This window comes from Cebidichthys violaceus, unplaced genomic scaffold (assembly GCF_023349555.1).
Source record: "Cebidichthys violaceus isolate CVI_PGR_0920_01 unplaced genomic scaffold, fCebVio1.0.p SCAF_9, whole genome shotgun sequence".
Lineage (NCBI taxonomy): Eukaryota > Metazoa > Chordata > Actinopteri > Perciformes > Stichaeidae > Cebidichthys > Cebidichthys violaceus.
In genome coordinates, this window is record NW_027176975.1 from 2,632,108 (window position 1) to 2,654,893 (window position 22,786).

The 22,786-nt window shown below is 50.0% G+C and overlaps 4 protein-coding genes across 5 annotated transcripts; 2 read left to right on the forward strand and 2 right to left on the reverse strand.

The window, feature by feature from the left end:
* Window positions 1-556: 556 nt before the first annotated feature.
* isca1 (iron-sulfur cluster assembly 1) lies at window positions 557-3,291 on the reverse strand. Its single transcript, XM_068704187.1, has 4 exons — window positions 3,197-3,291; window positions 1,774-1,827; window positions 1,567-1,672; window positions 557-1,471 (listed from the first exon to the last, which is right to left on the reverse strand). The coding sequence occupies exons 1-4, from the start codon at window positions 3,275-3,277 to the stop codon at window positions 1,323-1,325; spliced, it is 390 nt and encodes a 129-aa protein (XP_068560288.1). The 5' UTR covers window positions 3,278-3,291; the 3' UTR covers window positions 557-1,322.
* A 571-nt stretch (window positions 3,292-3,862) lies between these two features.
* On the reverse strand, window positions 3,863-15,133 carry tut7 (terminal uridylyl transferase 7). 2 transcript variants are annotated; one of them, XM_068703188.1, is made up of 29 exons: window positions 15,002-15,133; window positions 13,308-13,728; window positions 13,039-13,193; window positions 12,277-12,393; window positions 12,003-12,180; window positions 11,807-11,895; window positions 11,616-11,667; window positions 11,437-11,506; window positions 11,208-11,334; window positions 10,996-11,115; window positions 10,777-10,905; window positions 10,501-10,678; window positions 8,949-9,628; window positions 8,633-8,783; window positions 8,451-8,537; window positions 8,207-8,307; window positions 7,995-8,052; window positions 7,807-7,910; window positions 7,624-7,713; window positions 7,427-7,540; window positions 7,257-7,334; window positions 6,985-7,162; window positions 6,855-6,902; window positions 6,671-6,762; window positions 6,267-6,382; window positions 5,968-6,158; window positions 5,763-5,836; window positions 5,611-5,671; window positions 3,863-5,505 (listed from the first exon to the last, which is right to left on the reverse strand). In XM_068703188.1, the coding sequence occupies exons 2-29, from the start codon at window positions 13,708-13,710 to the stop codon at window positions 5,447-5,449; spliced, it is 3,900 nt and encodes a 1,299-aa protein (XP_068559289.1). In that variant the 5' UTR covers window positions 13,711-13,728; window positions 15,002-15,133; the 3' UTR covers window positions 3,863-5,446. The 2 variants fall into 2 exon arrangements, with proteins under 2 accessions (XP_068559289.1, XP_068559291.1); XM_068703190.1 differs by lacking the exon at window positions 15,002-15,133 and adding an exon at window positions 14,537-14,972.
* A 779-nt stretch (window positions 15,134-15,912) lies between these two features.
* On the forward strand, window positions 15,913-17,662 carry LOC137867111 (cyclin-O). The gene is made up of 3 exons (XM_068703549.1): window positions 15,913-16,251; window positions 16,600-16,785; window positions 16,959-17,662. The coding sequence occupies exons 1-3, from the start codon at window positions 15,913-15,915 to the stop codon at window positions 17,532-17,534; spliced, it is 1,101 nt and encodes a 366-aa protein (XP_068559650.1). The 3' UTR covers window positions 17,535-17,662.
* Window positions 17,663-18,881: 1,219 nt separating this feature from the next.
* On the forward strand, window positions 18,882-21,335 carry mcidas (multiciliate differentiation and DNA synthesis associated cell cycle protein). Its single transcript, XM_068704313.1, has 7 exons — window positions 18,882-18,956; window positions 19,035-19,104; window positions 19,220-19,299; window positions 19,787-19,847; window positions 19,988-20,217; window positions 20,712-20,822; window positions 20,913-21,335. The coding sequence occupies exons 1-7, from the start codon at window positions 18,882-18,884 to the stop codon at window positions 21,333-21,335; spliced, it is 1,050 nt and encodes a 349-aa protein (XP_068560414.1).
* The last annotated feature ends 1,451 nt before the right edge of the window (window positions 21,336-22,786 follow it).

Genomic DNA, 22,786 nt, shown 5'->3' on the forward strand with positions numbered 1-22,786 from the left:
CTCTCTCTCTCTCTCTCTCTTTCTCTCTCTCTCTCTCTCTCTCTCTCTCTCTTTCTCTCTCTCTCTCTCGGTCTCTCTCTCTAACACCTGGACAACCGGCCGATGTTCTCGAGGAGGACAGCCCTGTCCCAGGGGTGGTGGAAGTGCCTGTCCCCGTGTTCCTCAGGGTGGCCGAATGTGTCGGCGGTCTGTGTGTGTGTGTGTGTGTGTGTGTGTGTGTGTGTGTTCCTCTCGGCCAAAAGTCTTTAATAACAGAGAAGCAGCAGAAGGGGAGTTTCACGGAAATCTGACACACAGATGAAATATTTATGAAGATTCTGCCAAAACATCATCCTTCAGTGACATTTTTTTTTTAAACGGTTATCAGTTCTATCGGCTCTGTTTGGATGTGCACAGGCGCTCTTTCCACGCCAAACGGATCGCTGAGCAGTTCAAATTTAAATTTCTGAGCCGAAAAGTCAGCAAAATCACAGAGTGAACTCTGCACCGCATAGCGGTCGTCCCGGAACAAGACTTACTGTCAGACTGCTGAACATTAGAAACCGCGATCACACAGTCATTTTTACTGGATTTAGCCTTTTATTATTTCATATGTACACATATGACATATTGCACGGTAAAAACAACGTCCTGGCTTTGATCACGCTAAAAAAAGAAGAAGAAAAGAAAACATAAACCTCATGGACTCTGTAATTTTTGTGCGCTTGCGTGGTTCATGGGAGATATACATTCTTTCTATTTACACACAGAGATAAATATACACTTTACAACTGAATAAAGCAGTTTCAAAGACACTGGAGCTCTTCCACCGTTGCATACTGCCGTCTTCATGATGGCACACCGTCTCACAGTGTTCATCCAACAGCGGAGGTTCGGCCTAAAGATTCAGGCCTCAAAAACTTAAACCCGGACTCTCTGAAAATGATGTGCGTATGTTGCGTGTTTAAAAATGGCGGCAAAAACAAAAACATCTTGCTTTTTGAGGTCGTTTTTTTAAGGTTTTCTATGCAGATAACAGGTTTTTTTTTTTTTTTTAAAAGCAGTTGTCATCACAGTTATTAACTGAACCTAAAATCAACACGCTGAGATCGTTTCGACGACACAGACTGAATTACAAAGTTCGTCTAAGCATGTGTGTGAATACTCTGGTTGTGTGCGCTTGAGTGGTCTGCAGTAAGAGCATTGGGAGGAAAACGCCCCCGGCTTCCTCGTCACCAGTCAGTCTCTCGGGTCTTCGCGGATTGGGACGGGGGACGGGGGACGGGGGACAGGGGACAGGGGACAGGGGATGAGGTTTCGGGCGGGAGCATCGGGGGCACCGCTCAGATGTTGAAGCTCTCTCCGCAGCCACAGGTGCCCTTAATGTTGGGATTGTTGAAGATGAATTCGCTGGACAGCTTGGACTCCACAAAGTCCATCTCGGTCCCCAGCAGGGTCAGCTGGGCCTTCTTCTCGATGAAGACCCTCACGCCTGCAAGGAGAGTCGCAGCAGAGACGTCACTACTACTCCCCCCCCACCCCCTCTCCCCCCCTCGGTTCTGCACATCTTCACGACGTCGGACTCACCGTCCTGCAGCACCTCCTCGTCGGAGGTCCCCTTCTCCTTGGTGTAGTCCAGCGTGTAGGTCATCCCGTTACAGCCGCGCGTCCTCACCCCGACCTTCAAACCGATCTACAGCGAGCCGCAGAGAAGACTCGTTATGGTTCAAAAAAAGGCACGATGAGAACACATTCCAAGAGACGAGTGGACAACACGACGTCTCAGTTACTCACATATTCGGGCTTGTTCTGCAGCAAAAACCTGATCTTGTTCACAGCAGCTGGAGTCTGAAGAAAAAAAAAGAAGAGAGAAAGGTCAACAAAGCCCACTAGGGTTCAGGTGGGAGCTTTTCACAGAATAGAGGAACAGACCCGCGGTGCCGATTTAAGTTTCATACGCTGAGAGACAGCCGGTCTGAATCATGTAGAATCACCACGTCTCTGCCGTACGCCTCAGCGGCACATGCTAAATGTTTGAGTAACACGACGTCGGTGTCGTCGTCATTTTATCCTCTAAGACGTTCGTGTTAAATTGTCATAATATTGCATATGAATTATTATTTTAGTTATGAGACCAGGTGGACGTATGGTGCCAAATTTGAGGGAAAATACCTCCTCGGCGTTCCCCAGATGCAGCGTGGTGACGGTGTACGATCACGAAAAGTGTTCTCTCTCAACATCCCAAAGAATAACTGACACAATATGATAATAAACAGATTAAATTTGCTTCATGCTTCTGCAGCGTCCTCAGTGTTGACAGGACTTCCCGCTACTTAACCTTAATCAGCTCGGACCACCGAGGGTTCACGTTATCTTATAACGGCGCCGTTATCCTGTCAGGCCGCCCATCATAACGAACTATGACTCAGCTTCTTTTCCGCCATGTTTTCTGTAGTAAATGTGGCTCACGTGCAGCAGACGATACACAAGAAAACACAATATATGCTAGCTTCATACTAAAACGTATTTAGCAACATCTGCTTCTTTATATCGCTTGTAAGTGCAAGAGGTGATCCGCCAATGTTTTACATACGGGTCATTTTAACGTCACTAAGCACAAAAACATGTCAGAACAACGAGTTCTTTGCGTGCTGTTCAAGGCACACAAACACTACGCTGTCGGTTGCATTGTGGGAAATGGAGTCATGTTGATTTTTTAGACCTGGCTAGGTGACTGAAAGTCGAGATATTTCGGTAATAGAGGGTTGCGGTAACACAACGTTGTGCGGCTCGACACTATCGTGGCAAATTGTTCACAAGCAACTAAACATTTGTCGCTGTTACGAAACATAACAGAAGCTAGCACGTTACAAAACAGCTTAGCTTAGCAAAGGAGCACCGTTAGCATCGAACTAATTAAAAGGTGTTGTGTCCTTACGACCGAATACCCGCCTATACGCGCCCTTGTGTATCCATCCGCTAATGTACGCTCAACAAATGCACTGCAATCTTAAGTCACGAGACAGCTCTTTAACTAAAGTAGGACCAGGATTGTACTGTGTGAGACGTTCAAGTCACCGACGGTTAGCTAGCTTAGCTAACTTAGGATCACGTAACTTGAACGCAACATTCGCGGCCGTTGGTGGTCAACGCCACACTATTCGTGTATTAGCATGTACGAACAGACACACGTATTATAACGCAGCTCGCGACTCACCAGCGTCAGCGCGGCTCTGGTGGGCAACAGCTTCCTTTTGCTGACCGCTCGGACGGTCGCCCGCACCATGGAGGCAGACATGTTGCTGCGGTTATGATCACAACATTGAATTGCGCAAGCGCGTCAGACGATTAGCACCCGCCCCCGCACCCCCAATTAAGAAGTCCGTTCAATGATTGGCCAATATTATGACGGACGGGTCCGTAAGCCAACGGGCTTCGCGGACACAACTATAGCGCTTCAACACAGGCGTTTGTTATGTAACCCACTCCAGAACTCTTCAATATGTCATCTAAGCTTCTGAAATACTCGCGAAGATCGTTTTATTTCACGCTTCTTGACCAAGTCTGTACTTAAGGTACACTTACTAGGTTTATCGCACTATATCAAAAGGTCAATAGAGAACGTTAACGCTCGAATGTGCTGGTTTCTTCGTGGCACACAGGTCTCCTTGTAAAAGACAACAACAAAAAACATGACACCTAGTGACCAGGATGGACACATTTTACTATTCCTGTACATCCAATCACCACTCGTGAGTGACGTGGAGCTAGTACTACACACAGCAAACCCAGTTTTATGAAGATAATATAGTAATAGTACAGTTGTACTGCATTGGCTCAAATGCAAAAAAAAAGGGGGAAATAAATAGTTACCCGGCAACCATTGGTAGTTTCAGCTTGGTCTGTTTGTTCCAGTTTTATTACAGGAGTGGTACATCACTCTGTCTTATGAATGCACAACAGTTAGATATCAATAAACATTGTTCTGGGGAAGAAAACAAATTAAAAAAAAAAAAAAAATGTTGCAGGAAATATTGCACATTTGGGATTTGATTTTTGTTTAATGAATATTGTTTGAGACACATCATGGATTGCAAGCCAACCTTTCCTGGCTGGATCGGGGGGAGGGGGGGGGGGGGCATTTGAGTTTTGACTACTTTAAAATGAGAGACTTTGATTACAATACCATCAACGACACATTTCTTTGAATAAAAGTCAGCCATATTAGGACGACGACAAAGCCACGCGGGGGTCCATCTTCGCATCTTGAACGACTAAGCAGGTCTTGGAGACGTTGAACTAGCAGCGACGTATTTTAAAGAGCGCGTACCCTCGCACAGTGCAGCTACCAATCTGTGGCGCCATTACAACAACAAAACAAAAAAAACAAAAAAATGAAGCCTTTTTCGTGGCAAAATAAATACATTTATCTCTTCACCGAAACAAACCGAGATGACCTCTAGTTTAGGAGCATAGTGTTTGCAGCGGAGAACGCTGGCAGCTTAACCAGTTATTTCATTATTTTTCATCTTAAAAAAAACAAACTTTACCACAAGCATGAAACTCTATAGTCCAACTCTCAACTGTGTGTTGTTGCACTACAGTCACAACACTTCCTAGAGCGCGTGGAGACACCCGGTGGTTACTAGAGGAAGTGCGGTCTCACCGTCCTTCGGTTGGGGCAGCTGAGGGGCGTGTCGTCTACCAAACAGAGGATAAGTCGTCTAAAAAACGGAAAACTACAACCCTGGAAACATAAAATCATAATACTATATCTACAGGGCGGTTTCTCTAACACAGAGCTGCTTTCGAGGCTGAAGACAGACGGACTGATGGACGTCAGTGCGGAGGCCAAATAAAAACCTGATTTAAAAGAAATACCATTTAAAACAAATAAAAAGATCCTGGCCATTACGTACACTGCCATTCAAACGATTTTAAACAACCTCTAGTATTATTATTTTTTTAGTTAATACTAAGGAAACGTGTATCCATAGAAGTGACTTCTTGTGTTAATTTCAGACGGCCTTAAAAATCACTAAAAGACAAACGTTTAGCACGTTGTCGGCAAACAAACTCAAGCGGTTAATATTAGCGACGTGAGACACACGTCTCCATCGAGTGATCCGATTCAGGCTGCGACGCCATTGTTTTTAACGGTATAAAAGAGGACTGGCAGTGTAGGTAAACAAAGACATGAGGGGCATGCAAAATGGCTTCTTTTGTGAAAATGAAACGATTTAAAAAGCTCCTCTGAGGAGAGGAGCTCTAAAGGGGGAAGAAAACAAAAAAAAAAAAACACACACATAAAAAGGCCCTATTTGGCTTCAAGTGAAGGCGTCCTGGCTTTGGCTTTTTAAAACAGGCTCCCATTGGCCCAACAGTCCCATTCAGATTCAATGGTTTCTGGACTTTGGGGGTCGCTGTCTGCCCGGACAAGAGTGGAACCACACGGCTCGCCCGCCGCTCATTCCACCGGACTCTTCCTGTGACCAGAACGACCCACGTTTCGGCAGGCTAAGCTACCTGAAACAAAAACCAGAATGCCATCGTCAAAAAAAACAACTGTTTCTGGGGGTTTCATTTGCACCAAAACCATTCCAGGTCACAAGTACGATCAAGTCTACATACCTGCTTGTGGACTCAATATCACATTTTGCTTCCTCTTCTTCTCTTCTCGTACAGGTGAACCCTGAAAACAGGTGGAGCGTTGTACGTGAGCCGTCAACCAATGAAAACACATTTTAAAATACGCTTTCACCATCGCAAAACTGAGATCATACCTGTCGCTCTTTTTCTCTCAAATTCCTCCCGTGAGCAGACGAGGTGGAAGCGAAGCCGTCCATCCTCATGTTACCTGTCAGACGACCGATAAAAAGAGGGACGAGGTCAGTTCACGACGACGCACAACAACTCCTCACACTTCATCTTGTTCATGAAGAAGGGGATAAACTCTACGACGGGTAAAAACAAAAAGAAGGCCTGTACCTGCGGGGTTTCTGTACTGCTGGCAGTCCCTCTTGATGTGGGTAGTGGACCCACACAGGTAGCAGCAGCGCACCTCCGGCGCCTCCCTTTTCCTCCAGTGCTCGTTCTTGTGCCGGACCTGGTCCCTGCCGTCCTCCGCGGTCTCTCGCAGGTGATCGGGCCTTTTCTCAGAGTCCCGTCTGTGTCTGGACCTGGAACAAAAGTCATCCTCAGTAAAAAAAAAATACAAAAAATACAAAAAAGGCGTGGCCTCAATGAGCGGAAAAAAAACGCCGCGGCGAAGTCGGGCTCGGACCTACTTCTTACGCATGGGGCAGTCCTTCATGAAGTGGCCGATCTTGCCGCAGATGCGGCAGCAGCGGTCGTTGGGAGCCACCTCCCCCTCGGTGAGGGCTTCAGGATCAAAGAAATACTCCTGGGACATGAAGGTTAAATCACAAGGTCAACGCTCACATCATGCAGGGCTTTATGAAGACACTTTACTGAGTGTTATCGAGTGTTTTCAGAACCTGAACTTCACACAAAGCCAATAAAAGGAACGCAGGAACGGGGCTCATGTGGGACCGACGGCTATTTAAACATCGACTGTGTTTAAGAAGTGGACTTATATGGACCAATTCAGGGTTTAAGTGGAGGAAGTTAAGAGACGTCCAACGTCCAGCTGAACATCACTGAAAGGACGACATGGAGACGTGACGCTCACCATCTGAGACGGGTACACCGGAGGAATGACTTCGACCGGCGTGCCAAACACCGTTCTGCCGTTGATGAAAGCCTTCATGATGAAGTTGGTCACTGTTTCCATGACAACAGAGAAGAACGTGTATTAGAAAAAAGACACCGAGGACAGAAAGACGACGGAAGACGCAAAACGGACGTCGTCTTACTTTTCCTGGAGAGACCGGCGCCGAGGTTATGATTCAGGTCGAACGGATCTGGAATATGAACAAAGAGGAGAGTATTTTAAAAACACACACTTCTTCAGTGTCTCAGTGACGTGAGTGAAGCCGGGCGGACCTTCGATGACGATGTACTTGGACGTCCACTGCTTGTTGAAGGTGGTGAGGCGGCCGTGCTGACGGAGACAGATGACGTGCTCTCTGAAGTCAAAGTCCTCGGTGTAGAAGCGGAGCAGGCCGAGCCACAGCTCCCCCACCGTCTCACAGTTCTTCCTGTGCTGCGGCCAGCGGCCGGGCTGCAGGCGGAGGAGGGAGAGCGGACGGAGGACGCGTTAGTAACGACGCGGCGGGACGTAGATTTAACAAAAGACGTCAAAGAAAATGACTCACAAGTGCTTTTAAATCGTCAAAGAAGTACACGTTCCAGCCGTCCACCAGCACCTCCGGCTTCTTCTCCCCGTCGTAGATCTACAACGGTTGAGGAACGTTTCATCGCACAGCTTTTAAACAGCAGGGTATTGAGATAACTTCCTCGTGTTTCTAGTTCTAAGCTCACGTACCTCCTGCAGCACAGGGATCACCGGCGGGTCCCTCTGCTGGAGGAAGAACAGCACCATGAGGGTGTAGGCGTAGGACGAGAGGCTGCCGCGGGACGCATCCCCGATGTCGCACATCTGGAACGAAACAAAGAAACGTGGCGGTAAAAACACGGCAGAACGTCACACCACAACAGAGACGTACCAACAAAGACGCTCACCTTGGCGAAAACCTTCATGACGTAACAGAGGATCTTCACTCTCCTGTCGATGGCGGCGTACGAAGCCAGCAGATGGGTGTTGTGCAGGGCCTGGAGAGGAGACAACAAAGACACTTTGAGAAGTTAAGTCGACGGCAGACGAGACCGAGTTGAACCGACGGAGCGGGGGACCAAGAGTCCTACCAGAGTGTTGTAGAGGCTGATGTCTCCCTCCAGGCCGGTGCGGAGGTGGTAGAACTTCACGATCGGTACTTTGGCTGTAGTGATGGACAGGATGTTCTTCAGACCTGGTGAAGACGTGGAAACCGGTTTAATAAGAACTTGTGTACGACGCACAGGTTGCGATCTGAAAAACGTGATTTCTTACTGACCGGGGTGTTTCCACAGCATTCTGGCCAAGCTCTCAATGATGCTGATGCACTCAACGTCCTGCGGGAGGAAAACCACCGGACGGAGTTGAATTTCATGGATTTGAGATCAACAATGAATCGCACCGACGAGCCGCAACGACCAACAACTCATTTCATTTAACCCTCACCGACAACAACTTCTCAGTCCTTGCAACGAGTTAAAGAGAGCTCACCTCCATGGTCTCCTGCCCCTCCAGCACCATACAGATGTCCAGGTCACTCTGTCTGAACCCAAAGCCGTTTTTGGACGATCCGAACAGCTGCAGCCGAGCTCCTGTCCATCAAAAACAAATAAAAACGATTTCTTCATTTAAACATCTAACGTGGGTTTACGGGCAAGACGATACAACCCAGCGTCACTCATCGTCGTGCTAGTTTAAAAAGTTTAAAACTATGAAGACGAGGGGTTCACTTCACCGGCGAACTGGCGTCTGACGAAGGCCTCCAGGTCCTGGAGGATGTGTTCTCTCACGCCCACTTCCAGCTCATCTGGGGCGAAGTCGGCTGAAAAGAAAAAAAAAAAAAAGAAACCCGTCAGACTTCACCCAGAGTCACGCGCTGCATTTGAAACGACGTCACGAACGCGACAGGATACTCACTGTAGCACTGCTCGCACACTCTGTCCAGGAGACAGAGGAACTCCGGCGTGATCGGCGGCAAAGGACCCAGCTGCACCTTCTTGAAATCCTCCGGACAGTCTTTCTTCAGGTGGCCGTCTCGCTTGCACAAGCTGCACACGACCATGTGTGACTAAGAGAGAGAGAGAGCGAGAGCGAGAGCGAGAGCGAGAGCGAGAGCGAGAGCGAGAGAGAGAGAGAGAGAGAGAGGGAGGGAGAGAGCGGTTCAGACACAGCGGCCACAGCTTCTTCCAGTCGTCCTGCAACTCAAAAGGATTTAAAAACACGGCCGACGTACCTTTCCTCTGGTGAAGGCTTGCCTCGTGAACTCGTAGGAGCGTCTCTTCTGCTGCTGGGTTTTATTTTCCGGGCTCTTGTCGTCGATTGCGTCCTCCAGACGTGGAGGCGAGAGACCCGCAGGCGCCGACTCCGCCTCCTCTTCCTCGTCCACCGAACCAGGCGTGTCCAAATCCGGACCCTCCTCGTCAGAAAGGAGCTCCTCCCCGGAGATCTCGTCCACCGGGAAGATGTCCTCGTCCTCCGTGGTGAAGCTGTCCAGGTGCTGCCTGTTGCGCCGAGCGTCCTCGTCTTCCTCGTCGTCCTCGGAGAGGCTGCTTTTGCCCGGGTCCGCCTTCTCCTTCTCCCGCTCCTCGTCCGAGTCGCTGTACTCTTCGACTTCCTCTTCCTCCTCGATAATGCAGTCGGAGTCTTCGGGGCCGTTTTCCACAGCTTTGGGTTGACCCGGGCGCTGCGACCGGACGCTGAGTCGACTCAGAGCGGACGCGGCGTCTTCGTCGGGGGCCTCGGCGTTCGGCCCTCGGACCGGTCGGCGCCGAGCCTTCGCCTTGGGGCCGGCGGCCGGAGCGTTGAGCGGCAGCGCAAAGTACTTGTAGGTGGTTTTGAGGCAGTGGAGGATGTACTCGTACATCTGCTGGCTGTTCAGGGTGCGAGCAACGTTCCTCTTCACGGCGAACGGGTCTGAAAGAGACACATCGACAAGTAGAGCAACTCTCTACGCGTGATCAACAGAATGAGGATTATCTTTATCATTTAAAGAAAGACACACGGAGTCAGGCGAGGCTCTCTCCCTCCCTTCCCTTTCCCTTCCCTCCCCTCCCTTTCACCCTCCTTTCTTCTCTCCCTTTCCTTCCCCCCCTCCTTCCCTTCCTCCCCTCCTTCCCCCTCCTTCCCTTCCTCCCCTCCCCTCTCCTTCCCCCTCCTTCCCTTCCTCCCCTCCCCTCTCCTTCCCTTCCTCCCCTCCCCTCTCCTTCCCTCTCTCCCTTTCCTTCCCCCCCTCTCTTCTCCTCCTCCTCTTTCCCTTTCCCCTCTCCTTCCCTTTCTCCCTCTCCTTCCTTCCTTCCTTCCCTCTCCCTTCTTCCTTTCCTCCCCCTTCTTCCTTCCCTCCCTCCCTCCCTCCCTCTCCCTCCCTCTCCCTCCTTCCTTCCATCCCTCTACCTTCCCTCCCTCCTTCCTTCTCCCCCTTTCCCTCCCCTCCCTCCCTCCCTCCCTCCAACGTTGGGCTGTAAAAATAATAAAGAAAATGCGTCCGGGCCGATATTCAGCATGTTGTTCTGTCAGGACATAAAGTGACTTTAAGGAACAGCCTGATAGCCACTCGGCTGACTCATGCAGTATAAATTGCCTTTATGAAGGCTTTCAGGAAGTGCCCCGTCTTAGAGCTGCTATGGGAGAACCCCATTAGAACACTTGTAACGCACTGCAGGAGGACTTATGTATCTGTGGCTCACACAGATACCGGTGTAGAAAAGATGCAGCTTTTTATATCTGCTGAGGTCTGATTTTTGAATAACCCTTTGAGTTCAGAGCGGACAACGAGAAGAGATTCTGACCCTCCACAGCGATGCGCTTCTTCGGCCAGTCCTTCATCTCCCGGGAGAGGACGGCGCCGGTCCGCACGCTGATGACGTTGTCGGCCAAGTTGAACTCCAGCGAGTAGAAGCGGAGCATCTCCACCCAGAGAAGTCCAACTTCCACGGGAGGGCGAGGGCTCTGGAACACCAGCGGAACCTGCAACAGGGGGGAAAACACAGGCGGCACAAACGTTCAGCTTCTAGTGACACAGTGGAATAAGAAGGACACGATGAATGCCGGAGCTCCTTCCATACCTTCCCCTTCACACAGGAGCCCTCTGCTGCCGGGTCTTTGGAGGGAGGGGTGTAGGCCCAGTGCACATGTCCGTCCTCTGCGTGCGTGAGGTTGAAGTCCGACAGCCTGCCGAGTGAAAACCCCTTAATCTAAAAAGACAACCAGACGATTGGATCAGCTTTCATCCTCGGATCAATGCTGAAACAGAACGCCGTATACTGAAGAGAAACGGGACACACCTCCTGCTTCAGGTAGGCGGGCAAGAGGGACTCTTTGCGCTGCTGTAAGAAGAAGATGACCATGAGGGCGAAGACGTACGGAGGCAGCCCGCCTTCCTCCGCGCGGTCGATCTCGCTGATCTAAAAGCAAGGGGGGGGGAGACGAGAAAACTTTAAAAAGACCGAAGGGACACCGAGTCCCCGATTGATGCGTCCGTCGACTGGGAACGTACCCGGGCCCAGCTTCTGAGACCCAGAACCAGCGGGAGGAGGAGGCGCTCCCGACTGGACAGGGCGGAGAGATAGGCGGTGGTCTGGAAGGCGTTCTCGTTGCCGGCGCTCACTTTGCACACCAGGCCGCTGTAGAGAAAAGCAACAGGTTCCAGTTCAGTTCAGCTCGACAATGTCTGGATTAATAATCAACCTGGAGTTTCTATAATAAACATGTGCGGTAAGACCCACCTCTTCTTCTCTTTGCACATGACCACGGGCACCCGGGCATGAAAGTCAGCCTCCATCTCGACGAAGATAGCTGAGGAGAAACAACGAGACGCGCTCAGTTCAAAAACGTCCAGTGACTCGAACATCGCTGCGCTTTGTTTTTCCAACAAGGACACATGAATGAGTAAGAGCTGACTCACAGTTCACGGAGAGGCTCTCTTTGACCAACAGCAAGACGTCCGGCTGATGCATCTGTGAAGACATTTCAAAGATCAAACACCAGCATGAATGAGGCTGAACCTTATCGGACTGAATGTGTGTTACTGTTGTACTCTTGTCCCTGAGAGGCGTGTGAGGAAACCCAGTTAAAAACAAAGAGACAGAAACTCACGTGAGGTGGATACTGAATGTCAATGTTGACGTCAGAATCCTTAAATCCAAACTTAGTGCAAGACGATCCATAAAGCCTGAGCCTGATCTCTACAGACGAGAGACGGAGCAGCGTTGTTAAAACACGTGGTGGTAAAGTGACGTAATGTACGAGGCGACGCGATCGGGAATATTCCGTCCCCCCCGGGGGGACTTACCAGGCAGGGCGGTCAGGAGGAGGTCTTGCAACATGGAGACGACGCTCTGTCTCGTCGCGACGTCCTGGTCGCTCATCCCGTTGTCCCGGACGACGGCCTCCAGCGCAGCGCTCACCGCGGCGATCTGCTCCGGGCCGGGAGGCAGGATCTCAGTCAGCATCACCTGCTCCTGCCTCTCCTGCAGACGCAAACAAAAAGCAGATGTGGGTTCACACAACGACGACGACGTCATCTGCTCGCAAAACGTTTGCCGTCTAAACGGCCATGTTCTCACCCTGGCCCTCTTCTTGTGCCGTTTGTCTTGGATGTGTCGGTTAGCGTCCGACACGGACTCCAGCAGGACGTCGCACAGAGCGCAGGTGTAGAGGGCAGCGGGGTTGTTGTGGGACCTCTGAAACCAAAGAGGAGGAAAGGAAAGACATCAGACATCAGCTGCAATCATCAAACCGTCACGGATCTTCTTTACTCAACTCCATCTCATAAACACGGCAAATACTGGAGCACTGAATAAACTCCATCGGGTTTAACTCCTTTAAAAAGCAAACTAGGGCGACTAAATCATTATCGTCCTTATATATTCATCTGCAGATTATAAATCACTCGGTGTGAAAAAAACATGAAAGATGCCCAAGACTAGAGCTGCAGGGATTAATCAATTAATTGTCAAATATTAAATGAATTGCCGAGAGAGAGAGAGAGAGAGAGAGAGAGAGAGAGAGACACAGAGAGAGAGAGACAGAGAGACAGAGAGAGACAGAGAGAGAGAGACAGAGAGACAGAGAGAGACAGAGAGAGAGAGACAGAGAGAGAGAGACAGAGAGACAGAGAGAGACAGAGAGAGAGAGACAGAGAGAGACAGAGACAGAGAGAGAGAGAGACAGAGAGACAGACAGACACAGAGAGACAGAGAGAGAGAGAGAGAGAGAGAGAGAGAGAGAGACACACACACAGAGAGAGAGAGAGACAGAAAGAGAGAGACAGACAGAGAGACAGAGAGACAGAGAGACAGACAGACAGACAGACAGACAGACAGAACCTTCTTCAGGGGGTAGATCTCGTCTTTGTTAAGCCTCCGCTCTGTTTGCCTCAGGCTTTGCAGCTCTTTGGCTGACAGCGTGGACTCGTCGATCATTGGGCCTCTGTTCTCCTCACCATAACCTCTGTTCTTGTTCCTGTTTCTCCGTCTCCTCCCTTTGGAAGGAACAATGTGTCATTCTGAGTTGAATATGCTTTAGTGGAGTAAGTAATCAGCCAGTTCTTACAGTCAGACTCACTCTCCCAGAGTCTGACTTTGGAAATCCTCACCTGAATTATGAGCATTGCCGTCAGCGTCCTCTCTCCCCCCCTGCTCCCTGTCCTCCCTTGGACCTTCTCCCGGTGCGCTGCTCCTCCTCCAGTGCGGCTGCGAGCGCTCTCTCCAGCTGTCTTCTCGACCCCCGCCACTGTTGTCAAGACCAGAGAACCACCGGGGGTCGTCCTTCTGCGAGGGGCTGTGACCGCCTCTGAATCCACCGGGCGAGTAGCTCAGGGGCCCCAGCCCTCCCTTCTTGGGACTGGCCCGGTAGGGCCCGCCCTGGTGACCTCCCTCCGATCTGTAGCTCTGTCCTCGACCCTGGTCCTGGCTCCTCCAGCTTTCTCCCCTCTCCGTTCCCGCTCCCCTCTCCCTGCCGCCTTGCCGCCCCCGGTAAGGCCTGCCCGAGTTCTCCATGGTTCACTTTTGCAAAAACTGCAGGATGAAATATTCGGTTAATATAGAAAAAGTCGTCACGTGAAAACGTCCTCGACACAGAATCATCTGCCTATTCTTTGGGGAAGCATAATGGCAATTTAGTTGCCGTTCTTTTCGTGCAGACACATTGACTGCAACTTCTAATTCAGATCAGACGGCTGCACAACTTTGCAGCCGATTAAGACACAGCAGTTGAGCCAGATCATTTAGTCATATTAAGCCTGTGTAACATAGTTGATGGTTAACTCATCAACAGACACCGTCACTCTGCCTCCTGTGACTCTGTGGCCACAAACAGAGTGGAGATCTGTCACCAATTGACATCCCCAGGGGCCAATTAACTGTAACTTTGGTAATTCCTACCCCACTAATAACCCTTTTATGACCTAAAAGTGCAGCCGCCCGTTAAGTAAAGACAGCTGTGCAGTCCTGAATCATTCAGCTCATCTGATAATGATTTAGAGAAGGTAATGTATGATTACCTCATTAAAAACACCTTTTATTAACAGGCTTTTATGCAAATCACTCCCTATAAAATCACACTATATTTTGACCTCATACATTTGCCTTTTATTTCTATTTTATTGACGCTGTATCTAGGTTTTGTGTCATGTAAGCTAACGCTAAAAGCAGTTTGACAACATTTTTTTCAAAGTGCTATACAAGCAACAGCTAGCATAACCACTAGCTCGTTACCGTCGGTGCTTATCGTGTTACCAAACCTACCACTAACAAATACAACATCCCTGTAAGGTGAACGTGAATGCGCTAACGCCAACTGAACGTCAGCACAGACTCAAGTTACCTGGCTAACTGTAACGCTAGCTAACTAAACCGAACGTTAGCCGACGGCAGGAGCTTGTTATTGTGCGGTGTTTTGCGTGAGCTAGCTAGCTAGCTTCTTGCAGTCAGGGTTAGCCTCTAACCGTTTCCTCTTCCTCGAGTTAACGGCGTATAACTTTATCACGCGTGGAGCCAACAACGCAGTCAACAAAACTGACGTTAGTGTTAGCCACCAACATGTAACGTTAGCTAACTTGCAACATATAGCCCCGCCAGCTAACGTTGCCGTTAAGCTAGCTCTTTCCCATTTAGCTCATTAGCTAGGACAGCTAACGTAAGCTAGCAGCAGCAGCAGCAGCAGCTACCGTTACTGCTTATTTCATGGCTCCGTCCGTCGGGCCGCTCAAACTGCAGCTGCGTCACATGCAACCGTCAGTACGATGTCAGCGGTAATTATCCACACAGAATGCTAAAGTCAATGAAATACCGTAGGTACGTGTGCAGAGGGCACACTGGAAGCCTGGTTCAGGTCTGACTTGGCATGATCGCTCGTCCTGAACTGGAGTTTGAAAGATGACGCACGGGGCTCTTCTGTTTTGTAGAACGTCGGCGTCCAAAGGTTCCGCCCACCGCAAAGTCAGCGCGGGTCCCAATCGAACATTAATAATTACTAGATGTGTGACGTCATCGCGAGCCGCATTCAGGTGGTGCTTTTTTGACACAAAGTTAGTTGAGGAAAAAAAACTCAAATATTGGAGAGGATGTTATGTCATCGTTATGGATAAACCCGTGACCTCCATCTTCACCCATCTGTTGTAAGAGACCTTCCTTAATATTGCATAACAATCACAGCACGTATAATACATTATTACATATTGCCCTTTTAAGCAATAGGCCACATTTATGTGAAACAGAGCCATTTAACACAGTCTTTTTCACTTATTTCTGTAAAAAATATTTTTAAATTTCACATTCAATATCACGAGTGGAAAAGCAATTTGTACCTGATGAATTAAAAAAGTAACACGTGTAACAATGTAACACATTAGGCTACAATTCAATGTGAAAACATACTCTTTTAACGTTATTTTGGGGGGTTATGTGATCTATTGTGACAGCGACAAGCGATGATCTGACATATGGTTCAAGGTTTAGGATAAATAATCCCTACGTGGGACGAGTGATTGCTTAGCCTCGGTTGCCCGGGCGACAGGAGAAAGGTGCGCCTGCAGGAGCGCGCGGAAGACCCCGGGAAAGCATGACGTGGCCAGACGGAACTCCCCCTCCCCATCCCGCGGGCCAACATCACAGGAGGCTTGCTGCCGCGCTAGGACCTGGCCTCAGTGACACACGGCTAGCGAAAAGGCTCCGGTAAGTGACAGCCTGTACCGGAGAGACATGGTGTCCGGTTCCGAGGCCGCGTACAAACGGAGACGGACGGCCGGCGGCGCGTCCCCTCCAACAGAAGCGCGCGCGACGGTCCGGCAGCGGCAGACCGCCCGGCACAGAAAGCAGACGCTCGTGTCCAAGTTGAGCGACTCCGGTTTCGAGGAAGACCTGGGATCCTCCCCGATTTGCTCCCCGGCTCGGGTAGACGTGTCCCCGCTGCGTTCGGACGAGCCTGCCGCGGGACAGGTGTCCAACTGGTACCTCCAGTACGGCGACGTCGGTTTCCAGATCCAGAGGGACAACGAGGCGCAGTTTCATTCCTGCAAAAGCTTGGCGCGCCAGCCACAAGTAGGTTATAACGCACGTTATATAGTGTTAGGTTAAGCGAAACCACAGTAGAGGAATCAGAAATATGTGTAATTTATTGCTACTATTTCACAATAGCTTGATTATCCATTGGATATAGAGATGAACTTTTGTTTGCACTTCTAAATATCTAATATGTTTTCAATCAGATTCCTGCAATCTTGCCATATTGAAGCTAAAGAAACACAGCTGTCTGAATGCATAAAGGATGACATGAACACATCTATATCTGCTATGAAGATGGATAAACACGTGACATCTTGTCACTAACATCCTCCCTGTTCTCCATCTCTTTTCATACTGATGGAGTTGTGCTCTGTGTACTCGCAGCTGACCGCGGAGGCCCGCTGTAAGCTCGTCAGCTGGCTCGTCCCCGTCCACCAACACTTCCGTCTGTCCTTCGAGTGCTGCTGCCTGACGGTGAACATCATGGACAGGTTCATGGCGTCCACGCCGGTGGCCGCGGACTGCTTCCAGCTGCTGGGCGTCACTGCGCTCCTCCTGGCCAGCAAACAGGTGCGCGTCGTGCCCGGTGAACAGGTTGACGGGTTGGATCTTGTTCATCGCCACTCACTCTCTCTCTCTCTCTCTCTCTCTCTCTCTCTCTCTCTCTCTCTCTCTCTCTCTCTCTCTCTCTCTCTCTCTCTCTCTCTCTCTCTCTCTCTCTCTCTCTCTCTCTCGTCGCCCAGGTGGAGGTGTGCTCGCCGCGGATCGGCCACCTCCTGGCGCTGTGCTGCGACGCGTTCACCAAGGAGCAGCTCTGCAACCTGGAGTGCCTCGTCCTCCTCCGCCTGAACTTCCGCATCGCCGCGCCCACGCTGGCCTTTTTCCTGGACTATTACGCCAACTGCGCGGAAGCGGCACAGCTCGGGGCCGAGAGCGCAAGGTTTACGCGCACGTATCCAGACGCAAAAGGAGCCGGGCGGTGCGGCAACCTCGCGCGCAAGGTGTGCGAGTTGAGTCTGGCGGACTACGCTTTCAACAAATACCCACCGTCACTGACGGCGCGCTGCGCGCTGGGGATAGCCGGCGAGTTACTGGAAGGCGAGCAGGAGGACCAGGGGCTCGGTTTTGTGGCCGAGCAGTGCACCCAACCACCGGAGCGCCCCGAGATCTGTGAAGCGGACTCTCCGGAAGCGAAGGACCACTTCCTGTCCCTGTTGAGTCAGGGGAGCCGCAACCACAACCTGGCCCAGGAGTGCAAGGACAACCTGAGACTGCTGGTGTCACTAAACCAGGAGTCACTGGACGCGATGTCTGAATGAGGCTGAATCCCTCCCTAAACTGAGGGGGTTTATTCTAGGGGTTATAGAGAGATGAAGTTTTTCAATATTTCGTTTGTATTTATTGTACACATAGCAGACCTTTGTTTATCAATGAAGTACATTAATATATTCTGTTTATTTTTGAATATAATTCAGAATCACAGTCATTGTTTACTGTGTACGCGCTGCGAGTTTACGGGATGTGTTACTGTCATGAAGGACCTTTTTAAAAAATGCACTCATTGTCATTGATTCATTGTTCTGTATTGTAATAAATAAATGATCGGTAAATGATTTCGTGTTGGTCTCTTGAATGATCGCAACAACGTGAACCCATAATCCGTTTTCATTATTTGAATATTAAGTGAAAACATGTGACGTATGTCGGTCCAGGTGTCGTGGTTGACTGACATGATAACGTGAATGACAAAATCACGCAATCTGACAAAATGCGCACCAGTGGAATGCTGCGTGGCCGCTTTATCTGGATTGGGTTCGGGCAAAGCAGGGGGTTTCTACTGAACTAACACTAAACCACGAGGCGGACATGGATCTAAATGTGAGGTTTACGTCCCTCTTCAGGGTCAGCAGCAGAAATAAACGCATCGCTCACCGTATACGTGACCTCAGTGGCCTATTGTCAGTTCACCCACGTCTTTGCTCACCATTATTTTGAAACTGACCTGTGCCAACACAGCCTGGTTCCTTTCTCTGATAATCCATTACGCGTGGCATCTCGGCCTGCTGACACAGTGTCGACCACACAGGTGCATTCAGCGTTGCGGGTCAACCGGGATCACTCGTGTTTGTGTACCAATAGAGGCATTTGTCACCCGTGTTTGCTGAGCTGTCTGCAGTAATTGCCCTTTTCCTTTTTTTTCCCCCCACTTTGCGACAGGTCTTGACCTAATTCAAGTATTTTACGCACAGCTGGGTAGAAATTACGCACTGAATGATAGGGCCGTATTAACAGGCTGATCTTCCCTTATGAGGACTTTGCAAACAAAAGCTAAAGATTTTATTAAAAACGGACATGGTCCTATATGTGCCCGCAGGCGGGAGGGAGAGAAGGAGGGAGGGAGGGCACGTCTGACGCAGAGAGCACCTGCTGTAATGGCGCCGTTGTGCGCGGCACCACTTTACACTTCTGACGACGAAAAACCGTTTGTCTGCACCAATTTTAGTCTCCGAGGACGCGTGTCGCTCCCTGGAGACCGTTTAAGTGCATTTGATTGGTGCCGAGGCCGCGGCACGGAGAGGCACAAACCGGGAGAATCCCGTCTATAAATCAGCTCTGAATCAAACCGTGGACCGTTCAGTCCTGCAGCCAGAACCGAGCCGATGGAGATGCAAGGAGACATGAGGACGTTTGGTGCTACGCGCCCCAACCAGCAGTGGAGGAGGGCTGCGGGAAACACAAGGGTATGACATACTTTCTCCTGACAATGACGCATATAACTCAGCTCCGTGTAGCGGCGCTAACAGACTCTCTACCTGCAGGACAAGCTGGTGCCACGGAGCAGCAGCCCGGTCAGTGTGTACGTTGAGCTCCCGTGCGTCATCGAGCAAGGTATGCGCATCTCTGACGTTGTGTTTCATGCAACACAATAAGAAACGTGCCGGCACGTGCACGTAAATGGTCCACGCTTGAATCATGATGCAGACGCACCTTACTTGTGTTCCAGGTTTTTCAACAATCGCGTGGGATGATTTGGAGGACTGCGCGTCCGCGGTGAGGCGGGAGGGCGACTCCCTCGGCTCTCAGGTGAGTTTAGAAAATATATATATATATATAACTCTTCAGTACCAGAAAGACATGTCTTATTCTTAGTAAGGCGTCCCGTGTCTTTGAGGCGCCAGATCTGTCATGTAAATCCACGACTTTTAATAACGCACATGTAATAGCAGGAGATGATATATGGCAGCAGATAAGGTTGTTAATGTGTGACGCGATGTGCTGGAATTCTGCACGAATGAGATCGTGGTTTACTCGTGACACGCCGGGGCTACCCGCTAATTAGCGGGACCTCCCACGTCTTGGTCCGCGTCTTTTGGCACAGTGCGTCCTAAAAAACTCACTCACGCGACGGCACACTTCGCTGAAATGAGCACCCAGACGTTTTGTGGGCCGCATCGCGCCGCGTGGTCGTGGTGGGACTACCAGGTTTGGGGGCAGTTGTGATTTCCATGTTGACTCAGACGTTTTGAATCCGCGTGGATGTCTTCTGATCGTCTGTTTGACTCGCCCTCAGGTGAACGAGTCCGATGGAGATGACCAAGACTTTGGAGATTATGCGCTGGATTTCATGGCAGGTGAGTGACGCAAAGCAACTCTTCTGCTGTGGAGTCTTGATAGTGTGTACTACAATAAAACTACTGATATTAATAATAATATTAGAACTCAAAAATAAGACATGCTGACTAAACCCCGGGGTGTTTGCCTCCTCTGTCAGATTCTCCTGCCACCCTGGAGAGCAGTCTGTCTCCAGCCGAGCTGGTGCCATTCCAGGGATGCGTCCTACCCCTCCTCGCCCCTCAGTGGTGCTTCTCTTCGGGGGCCGGTCTGGTTCACGCTTCCACAGAAGCAGGCCATCAACCATCTGCCCAAGACCGAGCTCCCTGGCAGGGCATTGCTCAGTACCAGGGCAGGGCGTTGGGAGCTTCCATAGAAGTCAACCATCAGGTAAATCCTCACTGAGATTTACGCTCAGAGCTTCTTCTTTTTTCTGGGTTTGGTGACTGTGACTGTGTGACTTGTGTTTAGATGGGTCTAAATAAGAGATCCCAAAGCCCTGTGACTGACCTTTGACTGGTGTGACGTCACATTTAGAATATTTACGTTTAATACCGATACAAGTTTCAGCTTAAACATTCTAAATGTGTCCCCGTTTATGTCCAGTTATCGTTGTACGTGAATGACGTCAGCTGACAGGAAGCAAACGACGCAATTCAGACCGATATCATGAGAGACATAATGTGATTTTTGAACATTAAAGCACGTAAACATGTTCTAATAGACACCAAAACAAACGATGTATGAACCCTTTAACCCAGTGGTTTAAACGTGTGCAGAACTTGTGTGGAAACACAAAGAACTGGTTGTGCCAAAGAGGAAAGGACTCTCGGTTTGAGCACCGTGTCTTCTGTCAGCGTGACTTTGTCTCTGTGCGTCCTCAGCTCCATGAGACTCTGCGGCGGCGACAGGAGGAGGTCGACTCCCTCCAGGAGAGGAACCTTCCCCTCAGGCAGCTGGCCAGCCGCGCAAAGCGCCTGGCCTCGGTGCTCGAAGTGAGTACACGGCCCGAGACGAAAGCACGGCCAAAAATACATGTTGTTATCTAACCTTGTGAATCCATCTGTGTGTCTGTTGGTCTTCAGAGACTGATGACAGTCAGAGAGCCACCGGCGAGGGAGCCGGCGACGCCCCGCGGCGGCAACGCTTCCCCGAGTCCCTGCAAGCGGCAGCGGCCCGACGAAGGGTACGAAACGGAGCCCTCCGACTCAGTGGAGGACATGCTGAGGGACATCAGCACGCGCTGCAACGCCGTCCTGCACGGGACGAGGCCGCCGCGGGAACCGGAGGCCGTACGCATGCACGGCGCATTCTCGGGCCTGCGGACGTCCGTCTCCGGCGGCTCGGCGGCGGACGGAGCGGAGCCCGACGAGAGCGTCTCGTCCTTCAGAACGTCCGTCCGAGAACACTGCACCATGAGGACTCGGGTGTTTCCTCACGGACGGGCCTTCACCTCCAGGACGCAGCGGGGGGGGTACCGCTTCCGCTGGGTTCCCGACCACAGCTGAAACCGGAGGCTCAATGCGAGCGCGGAGCCGGATCCCTCTGTGATTCGGGAGGAGGTGTGGGTGGGCAGCGGTCGTTAATGCTTAACAAACACATGTATAGGGAGACCTGTAAATGATTCAGCGATGTGTTCCTCAGGTAGCTGGTGAGCTGATCAGTCAGAGGTGGCGCCTGACAAAAGGAAACGACACTGCCACTTTTCATTGTGTTTCTGTTTACAGGCCTCGAAACGTAATGATCCGGCCCAACAATGGGGCACCGTCGGGTTTATCTTCACGCTCCGACGATATGATTTGTCTCGGGGGGGGAAATAAAAGTTATGTTTTGTAAAGCTGTGTTGGAGTGCTTTTTGTTAGGAGGCGGTGTTTGAGCAAACGGAAAGAAAACGTTTCTTGTTTGCGGCAATCGAAAAACAAATGTGACCCCGTGACCCGACTTTAAGAAGCGGGGACTTCCTTCCCTTTTGTCTCTTGTCTGAGTGGCTGTGTGGTCTGAACAAGGGGCCCTGAGGCAGGATGCATTGCAGACAACATCCTTGTTTAGATCCTTGGTTTTGGAAATTGAAATCTCCAGGTTGCATGATTTACTGCTATTTACTGCATACTCAACCAAAAACACAAAACACGCATATTTCCCCAAAAACCTATCTTATAAATTGTTTTGGTACAAGAAGAAACCAAAACAGGAAGAAGAGATGAACTTATTTCGATGTGGAACCTCAGGTGGGACACCTGTTTAAACTCCCCAAACCTGTTGACTTTAGAGCAGTGAAGGCAGCGCCGCTGTCAGCAGAAAGAAAACAAAGATAAGAAGAAGAGCCGGATGAAGAGATCCAGGTCTCATAAACACAGAGCTGCATCTGTCCGTCTGTCTGTGTGTCTCTCTGTCTGTGTGTGCGTCCGTCTCTACACCCATCCTTCCTCCATCCATTCATCTATACATCAATACATCTATAGTTATATATCTACAATATCTATTCATCTATCTATTATCCATCAAAAAAATGCCTCATCATCCCTCCATCCATTCTTCCGTCCATCCATCCATCCATCTATTCTTCCATCCACCCATATATACATCCATCCTTCAATCCTTCCATCCATCCATCTATACATCCATCCATCTATCTATACATCTATACTTCTATCCATCCATCCTTCCATCTATACATCAATAAATCTATACATCCATCCATTTTTTATCATTACTGTTTGATGTAACATCACAACTCTTTTGCACGTATTCATGTCAAATGTAGTAACTCAGTCATTTCATGCTCAAACCCTGACTAGTGTGTCAGTAAACACGCCACTTAAATGAAAAGTTGTTGAGTCACTGTGAGAATGGTACTGGTCAAAATGTTTAGATGTTTTTTAACCCGGTAATGTTCCGCTCTGCTACAAACTAAATGTTCAGAGCTTTGAACTCTGAAACTGTAAGTAAAAGTACACAC